Below are 17,318 nucleotides of genomic sequence, written 5' to 3' on the forward strand. Positions count from 1 at the left end.
TTCGATCTTAGGATTTATAGATTGATTTTGGATTTAGACCGAGTAGGTTGAGATTTTTTTAACTAGATCTTCAGGTCAACCCAAATCTACATAACCTATACAAATGGACATCCCTATCTAAAATAGATTGGATTAAAGTTAAAGTAGGCTTTTGTCTCGGACAATGATACAGTGACATGACGTTTTCTTTAATTTTTAAATATTCAAGGATCAACCAATCAAATACTTTCTAATTTATTATATTATTACGATGGATGAAATTTTTATAACATCGAATTAATCATCTTAAAATTAATCGGCATAATAGCTGATCTTACTGTGCCACTGGAGGTTGTATTCACAAAAATATTATATTTTAAAAAACAATTCTATTCAAAAGAATATCATCACTGTCAATGTATTTTAAAAATTAACATTGTATAAATTTTAAAATCATCACCGTCGCGGTACAATATTGATTTTTAAAATGTAGCCAAATGCAAATAGTGTGCGGTCTTTGGGAAAGCTGGAACCTTAGTGCGCGTCGATTGCTGAATTAAATTCGAAAAATATATTCATAAAATAGGGAGGAGGAGGCGGCGATGTCCTCGGGCGACTGAAATCCTTCCTCGTCTCTGCCGCTCCGCGATCGGTGCCCTTGGCGTAAGAGATCGGCGATGTTCTCGTGCTATCGCCGGCTCTCTGCTCCTTCGATCCCCCCGCCGTCGGATCTGCGGATTCGGTTTTCCCGTCTCCAGCCCGTCTCCGTCCGCTCGGCGCTGTGCGATGGAGTCCCCCGTACCCTCCGCGTCGAGGTCAGTTCGCGATTATCCGAGCCGGTCGTGGCTCACTTTCAGGGCGGCGGCGGATTGTCGTTCTTGAGAGTGCGATCTCCGTCAGCGAAAGGTATCGATGCCATAGGAGATGTGCTTGGGGAATTAGAGGTGGATCGGAAGCGGCGGAAGGCGGCAGAACTGGTGGCCGCGGCGGTGGTCACGGTGGTCTTGGGGACTGGCAACCGGGTGCTCTACAAGCTCGCGCTTGTGCCTCTCAAGGAGTATCCTTTCTTCCTCGCTCAATTCGCCACGTTCGGGTAAGACCGCCTCTCTCTCTCTCTCTCTCTCTCTCTCTCTCGTTCGCGCGTGTCCCGCGGAGATACCACTTGAGGTCGAGGGGGTCAAACCTTGGAGCTGACAGGGCGGAAATCCCTGCACTCCATATAACTCACACCCTCATCTACTCATCCGTGATTTACCTCCTCCTCCGTGTTTGTCTCCTCAGACATCCGTGATTGCGTTTCGCCTTTTGCCACTAGTTCGCGCGTGTCTCATTTCGGGGAGCGTCGGTCTTTGGATGGTGAGTTAAAGATGCAGAGCAAGGAAGCTCGGCTGGTCTTGCGAACGTGCAAGTTTTTCGAAAAAAACATTCTGACAAAAGAAGATATCTTCTGCTGAATAAAAAAAGGAAATAAAATTAACGAGTGCGACGGTTTCTCTGGATCCTCTTATTTCGAATGGACCAGCTTACTTATTAATGATTTTGACAGTTGAACTAAATGAAGTTCTTATGGTAGAAAAGGTGGAATCCGCCACCCCACCCCACACAATCGGTCCCATGGAGGTTAATTGGGAAGCTGCAGTGGACCACTATAGGGAGGACATTTTTCTTGGCTTTGCCGAGATTCGACTGCTTGTCCATTGTAGCAATATCTACCCAACTCAACCTGCCCCAGGAGCAATGAAGTTCTTATTGATAGAGACATATTGGTTAGATGATGTATTGTGAAGATATTTAGGACAAAAATAGACGGAATGGTTACAAGTTGTTATTTTGAAGTTATATAGAACAAAGGGCACCTACGGTTTAATAATTTATTATTCACAATGTCTGATTTTTTTTTTTTTTCTGTAGAGCTTGCAAAGGTAATTACGGTGAATAGATAGGTAGCTAGTCTTAATTCAAATATCCTTGTATATATGAACTCAAACATGCGTTCCTAAAAATATAAGGACAATTCAGAAATATATAGATGATGAAATTCATGCGTTGAAAGATTATTAATATTTTACTTGCTTTTCAAAAGTATTTGGATTCATCTAAATCTTTCATGTAGATAGTGATTTGCTAGGGCATTTTGTAATTGCCTTATTTGAATTTTTTCAAGATTAGGTTGTTGGAGCAATTGCCCTTCATGTCTTGTTGCCTTTTAGTTTTTTCTTCGCTTAGTCAACATGTGGCAGGCTATGGATCAATAGATTGACATTCAATTCAAATCAAAATAGAATAGACATTAGATCCATAACTAGTACTTTTGTTAATCTTGACACTGTTATGGTTATGCTTAAGATGATTAATGATAATTTTTTTTAATGTATATCGTTTGAGGTGGTTATGGGCTCTTATTGGTGAGGTTCTAGTACATTAATTATATTTAGTACTTTTGCTAATCTTGACACCATTATGGTTATGCTTAAGATGTGTTAATGATAACTTTTCTTTAATGTATATCATTTGAGGTGGTTATAGGCTCGTATTGGTGAGGTTCTAATACATTATACTCCATATATTCTCCTGTAGGCCCCTTAGACTTGCTACTCTCTGCACATTTTGCGACCTACTTGCTAATCTATTGCACCTTTGCATGATTATGATTGGAGAATTGTTCATCTCTTCCGAGGATAACCCCTATCATCTATAGATGTGCTCCTTACAGCTCTCAACTTCTTGATTTTGAGAAGTCCATAGCTATTAAGAGGGAGGGCTTTGATGGATTTGGACCATATTGTCGCGGGCTCAATTTTAACACCACTCACCCCTTGGCACTTAAAGAATTTATCCCTGCAAAGTTAATAAGCAAGCCTAACTCACTAGACACCCACACAAGAGTAGCTAAAAGAGATTGAGAAGGCTTGAGACCTAAAGAGAGCTTAATATTATTGAAATATTCTTGACAAGGATCTACAAATAAAGGGAAGGGAGGTATTTATAGGCATCCTCCTCTGAATAATGGTTCGGATCAATTTGATCCAACGATGTACATTACATGTTTTGAAAGATCCTATAAAATATCTAGATATTGTCATGATGGGGAGATTCTAGAGAAGTATTCAGAATTATCTCAAGGAAAGTTTAGAAACACTATAGGCCAAGACTACGGGCCAGGAGAGTGAGCCAAAGGGTATATCAAAAACCTCTCTTGGGCTTGAAATTGTATTGCTTGATATGCTAAGTGAATTGTCACAAGGTATACTCTCATTCCCAACTTGCTTCAGTGTTTGGTAATTTCTTTCATTTCACCAAATATTTAATGTAGTTTAGAACTCCTTTCCTTTGAATGATCCTATCCGCAATAATGTACTCCACATTTTTATTGGAGGTGACAACGGCTGTTGGTGTGTGCTTAGACTTGGTTCGTTGGATTCATCCTTGTCTTCATTATAAGGCTTGAGAATGCTTACATGGAAGATTGGACTTGGTAAGATACCTTACCCATTCACACATGCTTAATGTCTAGGAAGGGGCTTTCATATCTTCTTTCCAACCCTTTGTGCACTTTCTGTAAGGACTAACTTGTTAGGGTAGGAATTTCACTTGTACCATATTGTCTTCCTCGAACTCTACATGCCACCTCTGTGTTTGTCTATTTCTTCATTTTCTTTGCAGTTTTGTCTAAATAAAGCCTTGAGATATTGGTTTGCTCATGCCCCTCGACTTGGATGTGGATTGCTAGGCTCTTCTCTTCATAAGTCAAGGCAATGATATTGGGTATCATTGGTTGTTGCCTGAATCATAATCTTGAATTTGCTTTTACTTGTTGTCTTGCACCTTTGTAAGTTATTAGAGAATTAAGTTACATCTAGCAACTTTTGCCCAATCTTGCTAGTGAAAATATAGTGCCTTAAGTAAAGCTTAAGCAGTCTATTGATGCACTTAGTTTGTTCGCCATTTTGGGGTTGAAAACTTGTAGAGAAATTTAAATCTGTCCCAATAATTTGAAACTCTTGGTCCAAAATATCCAATGAAACGAAGCTCACTATTGCTTGCTTACTATGTTTTGTGGAAGTCCTCAAAGCTTCACTACATATTGATGGAACACGTGTGTTGCTTCATTCGCAGTATAATCTAATTAGACAAGAATGAAAATGACATATTTGCTAAATTTATCAACTACAACCGTGATGCTTTTGTACCCTTTAGACTTAATCCATTGAGACACTTTACCATGGGGGCTTTGGACTGAGTTGAGTTCAAATAGTCCTGCTAGGTGTTGATGCTCCACTTTGTGTTGGTAGGCAAACAAGATAAGTCCACACATATGTCTCGATGTCATCTCACATCCATGGCTCATAATATGTGTTCACCACGAGCGATAGGGTTCTTGCCATACCCGAATGACAACCCACTTGGAATTACGACACTGCTTGATAATTTCTTTTCTCGAGTTGTCATGCTTGGGAATAAAATTTTTGATGCTGGTGGTAAGGAGTAAGCCGTCATCCATCCAAAAGCATCGTGTCTTCCCCTATCTAGCTAACTTTAGCAAATGATGGGCAAGGGAACCTTGGTTTAATGCTTCTTTGATGTGATCGACAAATGTACCTTGTGGTTGACTCATGCTTCATGTAGTTAGCTCTGCTTTCCTACTTAGTACGATAGCCACCATATTATTATTGTCAAACTTTACTTGAGTTGGTGGTCGAATTTTGCCAAGAAATATATTGTGGATGAAATTGCTTAGGGCTGAGCTTCTTTTGAGTGAAAATAATTTGTGGTAAGATTGTCTGTTAGGATGACAAAGTGTGAACCTAGTAAGTAATGGCGCCATGTTCAAAAGCAAACACATGACAACGATCATTTCCTTCTTCACTGTATAGGGCCTCTTTGTGTTGTTTAACTTTCAACTTTCAAAGGCATTGGGGTGTCCTTCCTGCATAAGTACACCAATATCAAATTCTGAAGCATCAATGTGTACCTCAAATGATTTGGTATGGTCAGGCAATATCAACATTAGTTCATCATAGTAGCCTTCCTCAACTGCTTAAATGCTTGGTGACACTTCTTTGTCCACTGCCATGAGCTATCCTCCTTGAGGAGATTGGTCAAGGGTGTGGCTTTGCTAGAAAATCCCTTGATGAAATACCAATAGTAGTTTACCAACCCATGGAATGATCTCATTTGTATCCTTGGTGGGTGGCTACCGACTTTGAATGATTTTTACCTTGTCTTGATCCATTATAAGCCTCTCATTGTAGATTCTATGGTTAAGGAACTCCACATCTTGTTGGGGCAAATGAATATTTATCTCGCTTGACATACAATTCATTTTTCACGTAGCATTTGGATGACTTGTTTGAACTGATACAAGTAATCTTCAAGGGTTGTATTATACACTACAATGCCATCCAAGTAGACTAGTGATGGAAGAGCTTATTCATAAGGGTGCAAAATGTAGCTAGTGCATTTGTAAAACTAAAGAGAATAACCAAGAATTCAAAAGCATTGTACCTTGTTACACATGTTTTCTTGGGCTCATCCCTTGCTACAATCCACACTTAGACATTTTTCTGACCACAAGTCTAGTTTAGAGAAGTATCGAGCTTTCCCTAACTGATCAATAAGTTTTAACAATCAAAGGGATGGGGTATTTATTCTTGTGATGATCTTGTTAACTACTCAATAGTCGATGCACATGCTAACAGACCCATCCTTCTTCTTTTGAAACAATACTAGTGCACTAAAGGGAGCTTTGGAAGGACGAAATATCCCAAGTCTAGCAAGTCTTTGAGTTGTTTCCATAACTCAATTAATTCAGGAGGTGCCATGTGATAAAGTGCCATGGTCGATGGCTTAGTATTTAGCTTAGTGATCTACCTCATGCTCTAGTGGAATCTTCTTTAGAAGCTCTTGTGGCATTACATCCTTGAATGCTTCAAGAACTGCTTATATGACCTCTGGGACTTGCTCCATGGATTTGGCAAAGTCTTCCCCATCGTTCAACTTTTGAATAGTGGTAAGGTAACTCGGTTTCAACTTTAACCCTCACTTAAATTGTAGGGCTGATAGTGCCTTGGGCTTTACCATCACGGCACGCTCTATTAGAACCACACATGCCTTGTTTCCTACAAGTATGTTAAAGGGAGTTGACTGCGTGTAGAGGAAACACAGTCATTGATTAAAGAACTTCAATCTTAGCACCACTTGAAAGTCATCCATCGATACAATGGAGAAATCTAGGCTTCCCCTCCATTCTCTAAGGTAAACCTGAATCGACTTGGCGATACCAGCAATGGGCCGAACCTACAAATTCACAACTTTGAGGGAACACCCATCGCTAGTAATTTGGAGGCCCAACTACTTAGCCTTGTCTTTGGAAATAAAATTGTGAGTTGCTCATGACTAGAACCTTTTTGCCATTAATCATTACACTTACAAACATAAGACCTCTTCTTGGTTGTAGTGATGATTTTAGCCTTGAGAGCGCTAAGTATTTAAAGCGTCCCATGTTAGCTTGAAACCTTTCGTCGTAGAGTAACTTTCTTTGTGTTGGCTCATTATGACAATCCCTCATCCAATATAGACAATTACAAATGAAGCAAGACTTTTTAGGTTCGGGTGTATTCGACTTATCGTTCTTTAGCTTGTCCATTTTGTTACCATCTTAAATATACAATCTCTATGTTCACTTTTCTCGCCCCCATTCTTGTCATAGTCGATCTTCTTTTCCTTTGATTGGGAAGAGTAGTCGATGAGTGACTCAGCCTTGGTGGTAGCAACTTCCAAATCTTGCACACCTCATCTCTACAAATCTTCAATTTACCCACAAAATAGAAGAGATAATCTTTATGGGACATGCCATCAATCTCTAATAGCAATGAAGCAAATTCCTTTCCCGAATGTTACTAGTTTGCTTCAGTTGTCATAAATGACCGTGTGCCTCCTTCTCAGTGTTGGTTGAACTGAATTGCTTCTTGAGTTCCTCTTTAAGTCAAGTGCTGAGTGAAGATCTTTTCTCTTGTTGCTAAAATTGCCACCACATGCACACAATATTTTTTAGTAGATGGATGCACCATTGGCCCTTGAGGAATCACCTCATATGCCTTTTAAAAAAAAAAACTCTCAATTTATACAAGAAACTATCAACCTCCTTGATATCATGAGCACTCTTGTAGACAACTAATGTTGGCATGGGAAAAGAGTTGAAGTTGCTGGCACTTGAATGTCCTAAGCTAGTTTCACATGTGTGCCCATGACCCTCCTCATGTGTCCGTGCTTCCATTTCTTCTTATAAAACCCACAATTCCTGCTCCACTAATGCCTTAACTTCAATGAGCTTAGTGACGACTTGCTTTTTCACATGGTGAACATTATTGCAATCGAGGATGACCTTCTTGGTGGCAACACTTAACTCACCATACTCTCTAGCTCTACTTTATTTAGACTATGTCTCTATTTCATTTAGACGGTTAATGAGATCTCCAATAATGGACTTTCCTCAAAGATACGTTTCTCCAAGCTATCAATACTAATCACCTCTATAGTGGATTGCATCTTAGAGATGACTTACTCCAAGGTAACAACCCATGCTTCAATAGCATCCACCTTTGTTGCCTTAGCATTGCTGTGTCTACCTTGTGTGCACTGCTCCTCTAGTGTTTGAAGTCTTTGCCCTAAGCATAATAGTTAGATGCTAAATGGTGGGAATTTGGTTATGATACCAATTGTCACGGGCTTAATTTTAGTGGCATTAATTTGTGTGACATTTGACAATTTATTCTTGCAAAGTTGCTAAGGAGGCCTAACTTGCTAGGAACCTACACAATAGAGGTTAAAAGAAATTGATAGGGCTCGAGTAAAGAGAACTTAATATTATTGAAGATGTCCTTGAGGATACCCTTGAGGATGATTTATAAGTAAAAGGTAGGGAGGTGTTTATAGGCATCCTACTCTTGAGTAAACACCTTAAATCAACTTGATCCAACATTGTTATATTGCATATATAGAAATTCCCTATAACATATTTAGATATGTAGGATCATATAGAGTGATAGGGGGGGGGGGGGGGGGGGGGGGGGTTAATATCGCTTTTATTTTTAAAACTTGTTTTTCTTTGAAATAAGAAATCAGAACGCAACCTAACAAAAGAATAGAAACTGTAGACACAAGTGACATAAAGTTTTACTTGGTTCACAATCCCTCAAAATTGCTACTCCAAAGCATACGATTCGTGGATCGCTCTCTGAAAATCACTTTGGAATCTTCTCCTTTCTGAAAACCTTTCGGAGGTGGATAACCCCCTTACAATTCAAAGAGATTGCAATAATTATTTATTGTATCTCTATAAATGAAATGCAGAATGAATTAAAGAATACCAAAATCTAGGTAGATAGAATTTTGAAGCTCGATGGATTTGAAATGGACTTGTAGTTTCTTTGGGTACAGAGGAGCAGAACTTGAGAAAGAATGACTTGAATTGATCTTCTGAGTCTCTACTTTGAATCACTTTTATAGATCTTTTTCGGTCTACTGAAGAAGGGGAGCCTTGGCGCAACGGTAAAGTTGTTGCCATGTGACCAAAAGGTCATGGGTTCGAATCCTGGAAACAACCTCTTGCAAAAAGCAGGGTAAGGCTGCGTACAATTGATCCTTCCCCGAGACCCCACATGGCGGGAGCTTCGTGCATCGGGCTGCCCTTTTTTTCGGTCTACTGAACCGACCCATGCAGTCGACCGATCCATAGTTTATACTGCTTGATAAACTGATTGGTTTGTCGGTCGCCCAATCAACCGTGCTGGTCGATCGATCCTTGTCTACGCTAGCTTTCTTTCTAGATGCATTTGTTGATCGGATCAACCCAAGCACCGAATCAACTTCTGGTCGCCTGAAAGCCACTATGTCAACACCTCAAGCCTTATCCTCTACCACATCAGATGCCACGTCAACAACACAATTCTTATACGCGACACGTTAGCTTTCTGAAGTTTATCATGTCATGTCATTGTACACATCGGCTGCCATGTTAGCTTTTTTAGCAAATCTGATGCCTCATCAGCTTCGGCTCAGCCAACGGTTCAATCGCCTGAATCATCCGGTCGATCGAACTTAGCTTTCATCCGATCGAAAGTTTAACTCCTGTAAAATAGAGTTAGCACAAATAGAAATATTAATGATATGCATGCTCTATTTTTGATACTGTTTGATCTCGACTTTGAAACTCATATTTCTTGGTCAGATCAATGCTAGTTGTAGGATTATCCTTGTCCCAAGATTTAAGACACTCCTCACAACTTTCTTTCAGAAGGACCTCTCCTAAACTGACTTTGCTTTTCTCACTTGGCCAAACATTCGGTTCTGTTGACCCATTTGGACTTTCTTATTGACCCACTAGGGATTTCTTCTATTTTGATGTCCGGTCCTTGCTGACTCATCAAATTTGTCCTACCAGATGTTCGGTTAATCAACTCATTTGGTCTTCCTTTGCTTAGTGTTTGGTCCGCTTGATCTACTAAGACTTTCTTGCCTAGTGCCTGGTCCTTCTAATCCACCAGAGTTTTTTCTGTTAAGTGGCCTGCTCACTCAACACCCAAGTCAAATTTTCAATACTTAAAATTAAACCCTTTGTCATGCATCTCGATTATACCAACAAGATATTGTCATGATGAAAAGATTTTAGAGAAATATTTAGAATGATCTTAAGGAAGGAGCTAGAAAAGACTATAAGCCAAGACCATAGGCCAAGAGAGTAAGCCAAAGGGTGGATCTGAAATTTCTTTTGAGCTTGAAATTGGGTGTGTTGTGAAAATATGCTTCTAAAGTAATCAAACAATGACATCTTTAAAACACAAACAAACAATTGACAGGAGCATATACTTGGCTTATCCAAACTTCCTAACTTGGGAGGCCATGATTATGGGATACTTGTACATGCTGTAAGTGCAAAACCTTCACCCATGATCTGCTTGTCCATATTTAATTTAAAAGTAATCTTTGCCTTCCTCCAAAAAGGATTATGTAAATCTGTTGTTGTTGTTGTTGTTGTTGTTGTTCAACTGTAGATTTTTTTTGTCAGATACTTGGTTGTTTACTTCTCAATCCTTTACACTCGTTATCAAGCTGGCATTGTAACCGATGAGATGCTTTCGCTTCCAAAGACCAAATTTTTGGCAGTTGGATTCTTGGAAGCTTTGGCTGCTGCATCGGGAATGGCTGCTGGAGGTATGCTAATCTAATTTCCTTTTTTGGCAAGTATACAAATTTGTGAGATGATCTCATACATATAATATCTTCTAGTAGCTTTCTCTCAGGTCTGTTAATTTCTGCATCATTAGAGCATAAGCAGAGGTGGTGCATGATATACTTGTATTTTCTGTCTGATCTAAACTTTGTATGTGTTCCTTTTGATCCTGAAGGCAAAACCAATTCTGCCCTAGTTATTTGAACTTAGTTTACTACCTTTTATGGATGCTGTAGCTTTGATTCTTTATTTTAATTATGCAAATATTTGGAACTTTTGCAGAAGTTATACTGGCAATCTAGCATCAAAGGAAGCATGATAACAACAACAATATACATGAATCATCATTGAATGTCTCCTAAGTTTATGTTAAATGAGGAACTCAATAACAATCTTATACCAACATGATTAAGTTTATGTATTTAGTATTTAGATGCAAATGAAAAAGCAATACAAAATTAGCTTATGCCCATCTTACTACAAAATCATATACCATTTGTTCGTGTATCTCTTGTGACCTACATGTAAAATCACTTTGGAAGAAATCCAAAGTCGATATCATAATTCTTTTTTAAAGAATCATAGTAAGATTTTAGGATCAGTATGATCAATCCTATCTAATAAATATCTACAAGTTTAGTAAGATGTGCTGAAAACAGTAGATTCTGATAACTGTTTGAACTTTTTCTTTCATTTAGTCACTTTGATTCAGAAAATAAACCTGAATAATCAAATGATTGCGGTTCACATATTCTACAGTATGCACAGCTTGGAACGTTCATGAAAGTTCCATTAATTATCTTAGTATCTATTACGTGTTTGGAAGGTCCAGAAAAGTATTTGATTTAAAAATTGATTGAGCCCATCATTATGCATCTTGTTTGTTGACAAGCCAAAGCACCAAGTCCACCTACACAAAGGAAAGTAATAGCAGTCACAGAAGCAAGTAGTAAAATAGTCAGAAGTTTGAAATTTGAACTTTAGTTCTTTGTACCAATTCAACTCACTCTCCTACTTTGTGCTTCATCTTGAAACACCAGGTCTTTGTATCAATTAATGTGGTTTGCCTATTCAAAGGATAGTAAATCATTAATGAAAAATCTTCATACTTTTTTCAAAGAATTCATAACAATCAGTTGCTCAAAATGTTGAACTAGATGTGTACTTCAGAACCTCAAAGAAGTAGATGCTTTAGTGATTTGTAAGATTGTGCACTGGCATCATTTCAAATTGAAAGAGTAAAACTGTGGAAGTGGGAACATGGATGGGAAAGTGGAGGGAAAAAAATGAGGTTTCTTCTTTTTGTTACTTGGAAGATAGAGAAGTGAACGAATTGCTGGTTAATTTTCCTTTCAAATTGTTTTACCTAGGTAAATGAATGGAAAATTGGAGAGATCTTATTTAGTTTTTCTGTACATTCGTCCAGCCCAATTTTGAGGATTAGTTTATTCAAATAAGGGACTTTTCTTTTTCATTAAAAAAGGATTCTTTTCCTTTTTAGTTATGCCTTCAAATAAACACATTTCTCTCCTGATGATTGAGTGTGTTCTCCAAAAATGTCACTATGCATGCATGAGAAGAGCAAATGAGAATCAGGAAATGCAGCGAAAATTCTTGTTAACACATGGATGCTATTTTGAAAGGTAGAGAAAATTCTTATTAACACATGGATGATATTTTGTCCCAACTGGGAAATGTATGACCCCATACACAAACATAGAAATAAGTTATGTTCCTAATTAGATTCCTCTTTTTTTTTTTGTTTTCTGACAGTTGGCTTCTCTCCCCTCATACTTTTTATTTAATGAAATTTCATATAAAAACATGTATTCATAGATCTGCTCTGATTTATGTTGTTTATTTGCCTTTTTGCTAGAGTAGCTGTTCTTTCCGGGGCATCAATACCAATCCTGTCTCAGGTAATGAGGCTTTATAATCACTTTCCTTAAGAATTTGTGGAAGCATCCATCAAATAACAGGCATTAATCATGTTTTGCAGACATTTCTTGTTTGGCAGCTTATCTTTTCAGTTATATTTCTTAAGAGGCGATTTCGACTAAACCAACTACTAGGGTGTTTTCTTGTGACCATCGGAGTGGTAATAACTGTGGCAAGGTATCCTCATAAAATATTAAATGAAGTTCATTTTAATTTTAGTTAAATTTAGATATTTGAAACCTGGTTGGTCTTTGGCATCCTCATGACGATAGAGTACAATATGGCATGAATAGAATGCCAATTCTGCCTTTTTTGATTGAAGGGTATATAATTTATGATTCTCTTGTACTACTTAACCTTCACAAGTACATAAAAATGATAAAATATGAGTCAACTATGATGATTCACTCAATATAAGATGTTATTTTCAAAGTCCATCACTATACTCTTTCTAGACCTCCCTACACTAGTATTGCACAATTAACGAATCTTAATCAGGCAACACTAATCAGAAAGCATGTTTGCTTCTGCAGTGGGTCTGGTGCTGGTACCTCATTAAAAAATGCTGGAATATTTTGGTCACTTCTTATGATTCTTTCATTTCTATTTCAAGCTGCGGACACTATCTTGAAGGTAGTATATTGTATGGATAAATTTACAACCTTATCGATGCACAGTTTCTATAATATGCTGTCTTGTGTATTTAGGAGATTATATTCCTGGATGCTGCTAAGAAACTGAAGGTATATTCCAGTCCCTATCAGATTTTTTTTGTCCAAGTTGCTGAGTTCCAAACATATATGCTGCTATTCTTATATTAATTTCCATGATAATTTTATCAATAGAATTACTTGAGTTCAGGATACTAATACTTTGTGTTTCCTATGCCAGGGAGGTTCTCTTGACCTTTTTATTGTAAATTCTTTTGGATCTGCTTTTCAGGTTAAAATTTACTCTTGGCTATTTTTTTTATTAATGGTTATTTAAACTTCCTTCTACCATGATGTTAAAGCTATGGTTAATGCAGGCCATATTTATATGCCTTTTGATGCCATTCATGTCGAAGCTATGGGGCATTCCATTCCATCAATTGCCATCGTATATTAGAGATGGAACGGCCTGCTTTCTAAATATTGGATCATTATCAGGAGGTCCATCACCTGTACTCCTTTGCTTGAAACAATTTTCTCTTCAAATACCTATATCCCATAGTCATAAAATTTTGTAATGCACAAATGCTCAGAAAGGCTTTTTAACTGCAGCATGCAACATTTATTGCCCATAAGTACCCTATGTAGTAAAAAAAATTAACCACCTACCAATTGATGCTATTATTTTTTTTGTCTTTACAAATGAAAGATGATTAATTTTTTTAATTGATTCTAATTAACATTCTTTGTGCTATTTTGGATGAAATGAAGGTTGACATAGTAGTACACTATGAAATTAAATTGCAGCAACATCTTAACTTATGAGTGTAAGGTTGATGGCATGTGTGTTCAATAGACAATGAATGCACTGGTTAAAGCATTATGCATGGTACTATTTTCTGCTCATTTTAGCAACTATGAGTTAGAACAGAATTATCTGTGAGTCTGCCTTACATAACTCAATATGAGGACTTGATCTTTGGTAATACACTATTGTGTTTAGTAGACATAAAAGTTATCCCAAATATAGATAGCTAGGCTGATTAATTTGATATGTTATGTGATAGTTGTTCAACTTTCCTTAATATAGATATGTAAAATTGAATCATTTGAATGATTATGTGGTGGATATAATTTGTTTTATATATGTTTGGGTTTAATTAGTTTGGTATAAAAATTTGTTGACCTAAACTTAAATATTTTATATTTTTATTCTGGACTCACTTATTAACCTGTAAATCAAATGTACGTTTTACAATAGCTAGACTACATGCAACATGCATATGCTTTTACAAGGTATTGGTCATCTTGAGTTGAGTATTTTAGGATTTCTCTTTATGTCGCTGGGGCACATAATCATTACATAACAGAAGCTCTTCTCTGGTCTAATCATCCATTATATATTTTGTAACGTTATTTTCATCAACATCTCCTTGTTGAACTATTGGTGAATTGAATATCTAAGATATCTAGAACTATTCGATTGTTGTTTTTCTTTTTATTGAAACTACTTTTCCTACACTTATATTTAATTCCACGTAACTTAAATTTAGGTTTCTAAAATTTCTCTCCTTAATTCAAATTTTGAATCTATTATATTTACATTTGTCATGTATCACAAAGGTTTTATTGGATGTGTCTAGTGAGTTCATATTTAGTGCTAATGGAAAAAAAGTAAACACTTAAATTTGACTGCATGATGAATAATAGATACTATGGCAAGTCAAACACGATTTATGGAGACAAAATCTCAAGGAACATGATACAATATGATTAACTCAACCCATTTATCAAAAAAATCAATTATTTAAAAAATTTAGTAACTTTGCAACGTTGTATAAATTGACCTTTTATTATTTTCAGAAATGATAATAGTTGTTTATTTTATTGTTCTTTTACATGATTTTATATCAAAATAATGAAATGCCACAACTACGACATGATTGATAAATGTGACATGATAAAATTCCAGCCCTAATCTTTCTTGTCTTTAAAATTATGGCAACTAATACTCTATATGCAACATAAGCATGTACCCTTATGTTGCTAATTTTTCGTAATTAGGGTCTTTTGGATTATACCTCTCGGAAACACATTCTTTACTTATTTCACTATTCCCAACACAAGTAATCCATTAGTGAAATCAATGTTATAATATTTTCATGCTAAATGCTACATTAAAAAAGTGTTTATAATGTTTTGTTATTACAGGATGCCAGGGCGCACCACTTTTACCTATATTGTTTGTGATTGTTAATATGGCATTTAACATATCCTTGCTACATCTTCTAAAGATTTCTTCAGCAGTAGTCTCTTGCCTTGCATCCACTTTTTCAGGTTCATTTCTATCTATTTTATCAATACTATTTGTTTGTGTTATCAAAATTTCTGTTTCCTAATGAATCCGTGCCCATATATATATATATATATATTCTAGTAATGATGGTTATTTATAAACACCTATTCGCATTTGGTTTTCTAGCAAAGCATTTCCTCATTAGGTTTCAATTTCAAAATGTGACTGCATTGATTAGTCTTGTGAGGATTGCGTTAACGTATCAGTCTCTATTTGATTTTTGTGGCCAAGTTAACACATGCTGCTTGAAAAGTAAATATAGACATGTCTTGAATGATATGGGACAAAAAATTCATCCATAGCTTTAGCTGGTAAATGGTGGTTAGCTCGCACAAGAATCCCTGGACCACAGCAGATTATTTTTTGCTTCACATTTTTTTAGTTTATTATTAATTGGAACATTGTTTTTATCACTAAAGTGCAGTGACACCAATATCATATTTAGAGTAATTTACTAAAACATGCCCTTTCAAATTGCTTCTTTTAATCAAATCTTGTTTCAATACTTAAAATTTACCAAACAAGGTTTCTTTCTCTTTTCTTACCATTTTACCATCAACCTAAACCATAGACCTGTGCATGCAGTATGATTTTGAAATGTGCTTACATGTGCAAACTATAGTAACACCCTTATGATGTGGGAGACCTAAAAAATGAATATTTTAGATGCTAACAAACTCAAATGTGCTGAATTTAAATGAAAACTGTGTCAAATTGATTTGAAATTTGGCTGGCAGACCAATTTGTGCTAAGTAGCCAATGAAAGTTGATTTATTCGCTTATTATCATTAGGATGTGAGAGCCACTAAATTGAACATTTTTAATGTGATGGAAAACTAACAAATCAACAGTGTGAAAATCATTCATAAGATAATGTAAAAAATCAACTCAAACTATTTTGTGCTAGGGCAGAGACATTTTCACTTGTGCACCATTAGCATGTGAGAAATTTCAAATGAATAGTTGTAGTATGCATCATTAGGATGTGCAAAGGAACCCAAATAATCTAATTTTGAATGAAAATCTTAATCTGTAAATTATTTGTGAATTGGCTTGTGGAAATTACTGAGAATAAGTTTTGGAGAGGTTTTCTGAAATTGAAGGATAAAATAGGAAAAAAAAATAGTGAGGGAAGATATTGGGTAAATTTTTGATTATTGAGGTGGTATATGGTTACAAAACATTTAGTTCTGTTTTGGTAAATTGCCCTGATATCTTTGCTTAGTGGCAACCTTAGTTCCTTGTGATGGCTATTTTGTTAAACATATAGTCAGATTTCATGGGTTGCTGAAGATTGTTGTCAAAATGGCATGAGGCTTACCATCTTTCCTATAACAACTGTGGAAGTTATTTAAATGTTTCTTAACTATTTATGTGGTGAAACTACATGTGTGCTAGACAATTTTCACACTTGGAATCATTTATTTTATATGCACACAGATAGTACATAAGCAGCATAGGTTGCTATTATTGTTGGCCAATAAATCATTGTGTTCAACAGTGAAACAAAACTTTAATTGTTTGTTATTTTGTGTTCAGTTCCCCTTTCCATCTATGTCTTCACACTGCCACTGCCATACATTGGAGTAGCGTCGTCGCTCCCTTCTGGCTTCATCGCTGGAGCTATCGTTCTTGTCAGTGGTCTCCTCCTCTATTGCTGGTGTCCACCTCTGACCACTAGTACGCACAATAAAGTATCATGACCTCGAATTTTAGGGGTGCCCATCCCTCTCTTTACCTTGGTTCCTTGTTTTTTTGGTGCCTCATTTAGATCTCTTGATTGAGAGAGGTAGATGGAATTTCTTGTTTGAATCACAAATAAAAGAAAATTTGCCCTAAAATTTATCGATCCAAGAATATAATGATGTTTAAAATTAAAGGGTGTGTTTTTTTTTTTACCGAATTATCAAAGGACTCTTTTTTACTGAATTATCAAAGCAAACACCCCTTTTTGTTTATCAAAAAAAGTGTTTCATTTTATGTTATCTATTAAATTTATCCTTTTTAAGTCCACTAAACTATTGCATCACCCCAAAAAACTAGATTTTAGTTTATGTTTTGCTTAAATTGATTGATGTCTGTTGAAATATTAGCCTATTCATTTTATACTGCTACGTTAGTATACCTTTTTCTTTTATCTTTCAACATTGGTTATGTGACAAAG

General features: G+C 36.4%; 1 protein-coding gene across 1 annotated transcript; it reads left to right on the forward strand.

The window, feature by feature from the left end:
• Positions 1 to 491: 491 nt before the first annotated feature.
• On the forward strand, positions 492 to 17,033 carry LOC122041950 (protein CLT1, chloroplastic-like). Its single transcript, XM_042601850.1, has 10 exons — positions 492 to 1,072; positions 10,046 to 10,191; positions 12,092 to 12,129; positions 12,210 to 12,325; positions 12,682 to 12,781; positions 12,856 to 12,891; positions 13,040 to 13,090; positions 13,176 to 13,299; positions 15,010 to 15,135; positions 16,694 to 17,033. The coding sequence occupies exons 1-10, from the start codon at positions 657 to 659 to the stop codon at positions 16,855 to 16,857; spliced, it is 1,317 nt and encodes a 438-aa protein (XP_042457784.1). The 5' UTR covers positions 492 to 656; the 3' UTR covers positions 16,858 to 17,033.
• The last annotated feature ends 285 nt before the right edge of the window (positions 17,034 to 17,318 follow it).

This window comes from Zingiber officinale, chromosome 2A (assembly GCF_018446385.1).
Source record: "Zingiber officinale cultivar Zhangliang chromosome 2A, Zo_v1.1, whole genome shotgun sequence".
In the NCBI taxonomy this organism is placed as follows: domain Eukaryota; kingdom Viridiplantae; phylum Streptophyta; class Magnoliopsida; order Zingiberales; family Zingiberaceae; genus Zingiber; species Zingiber officinale.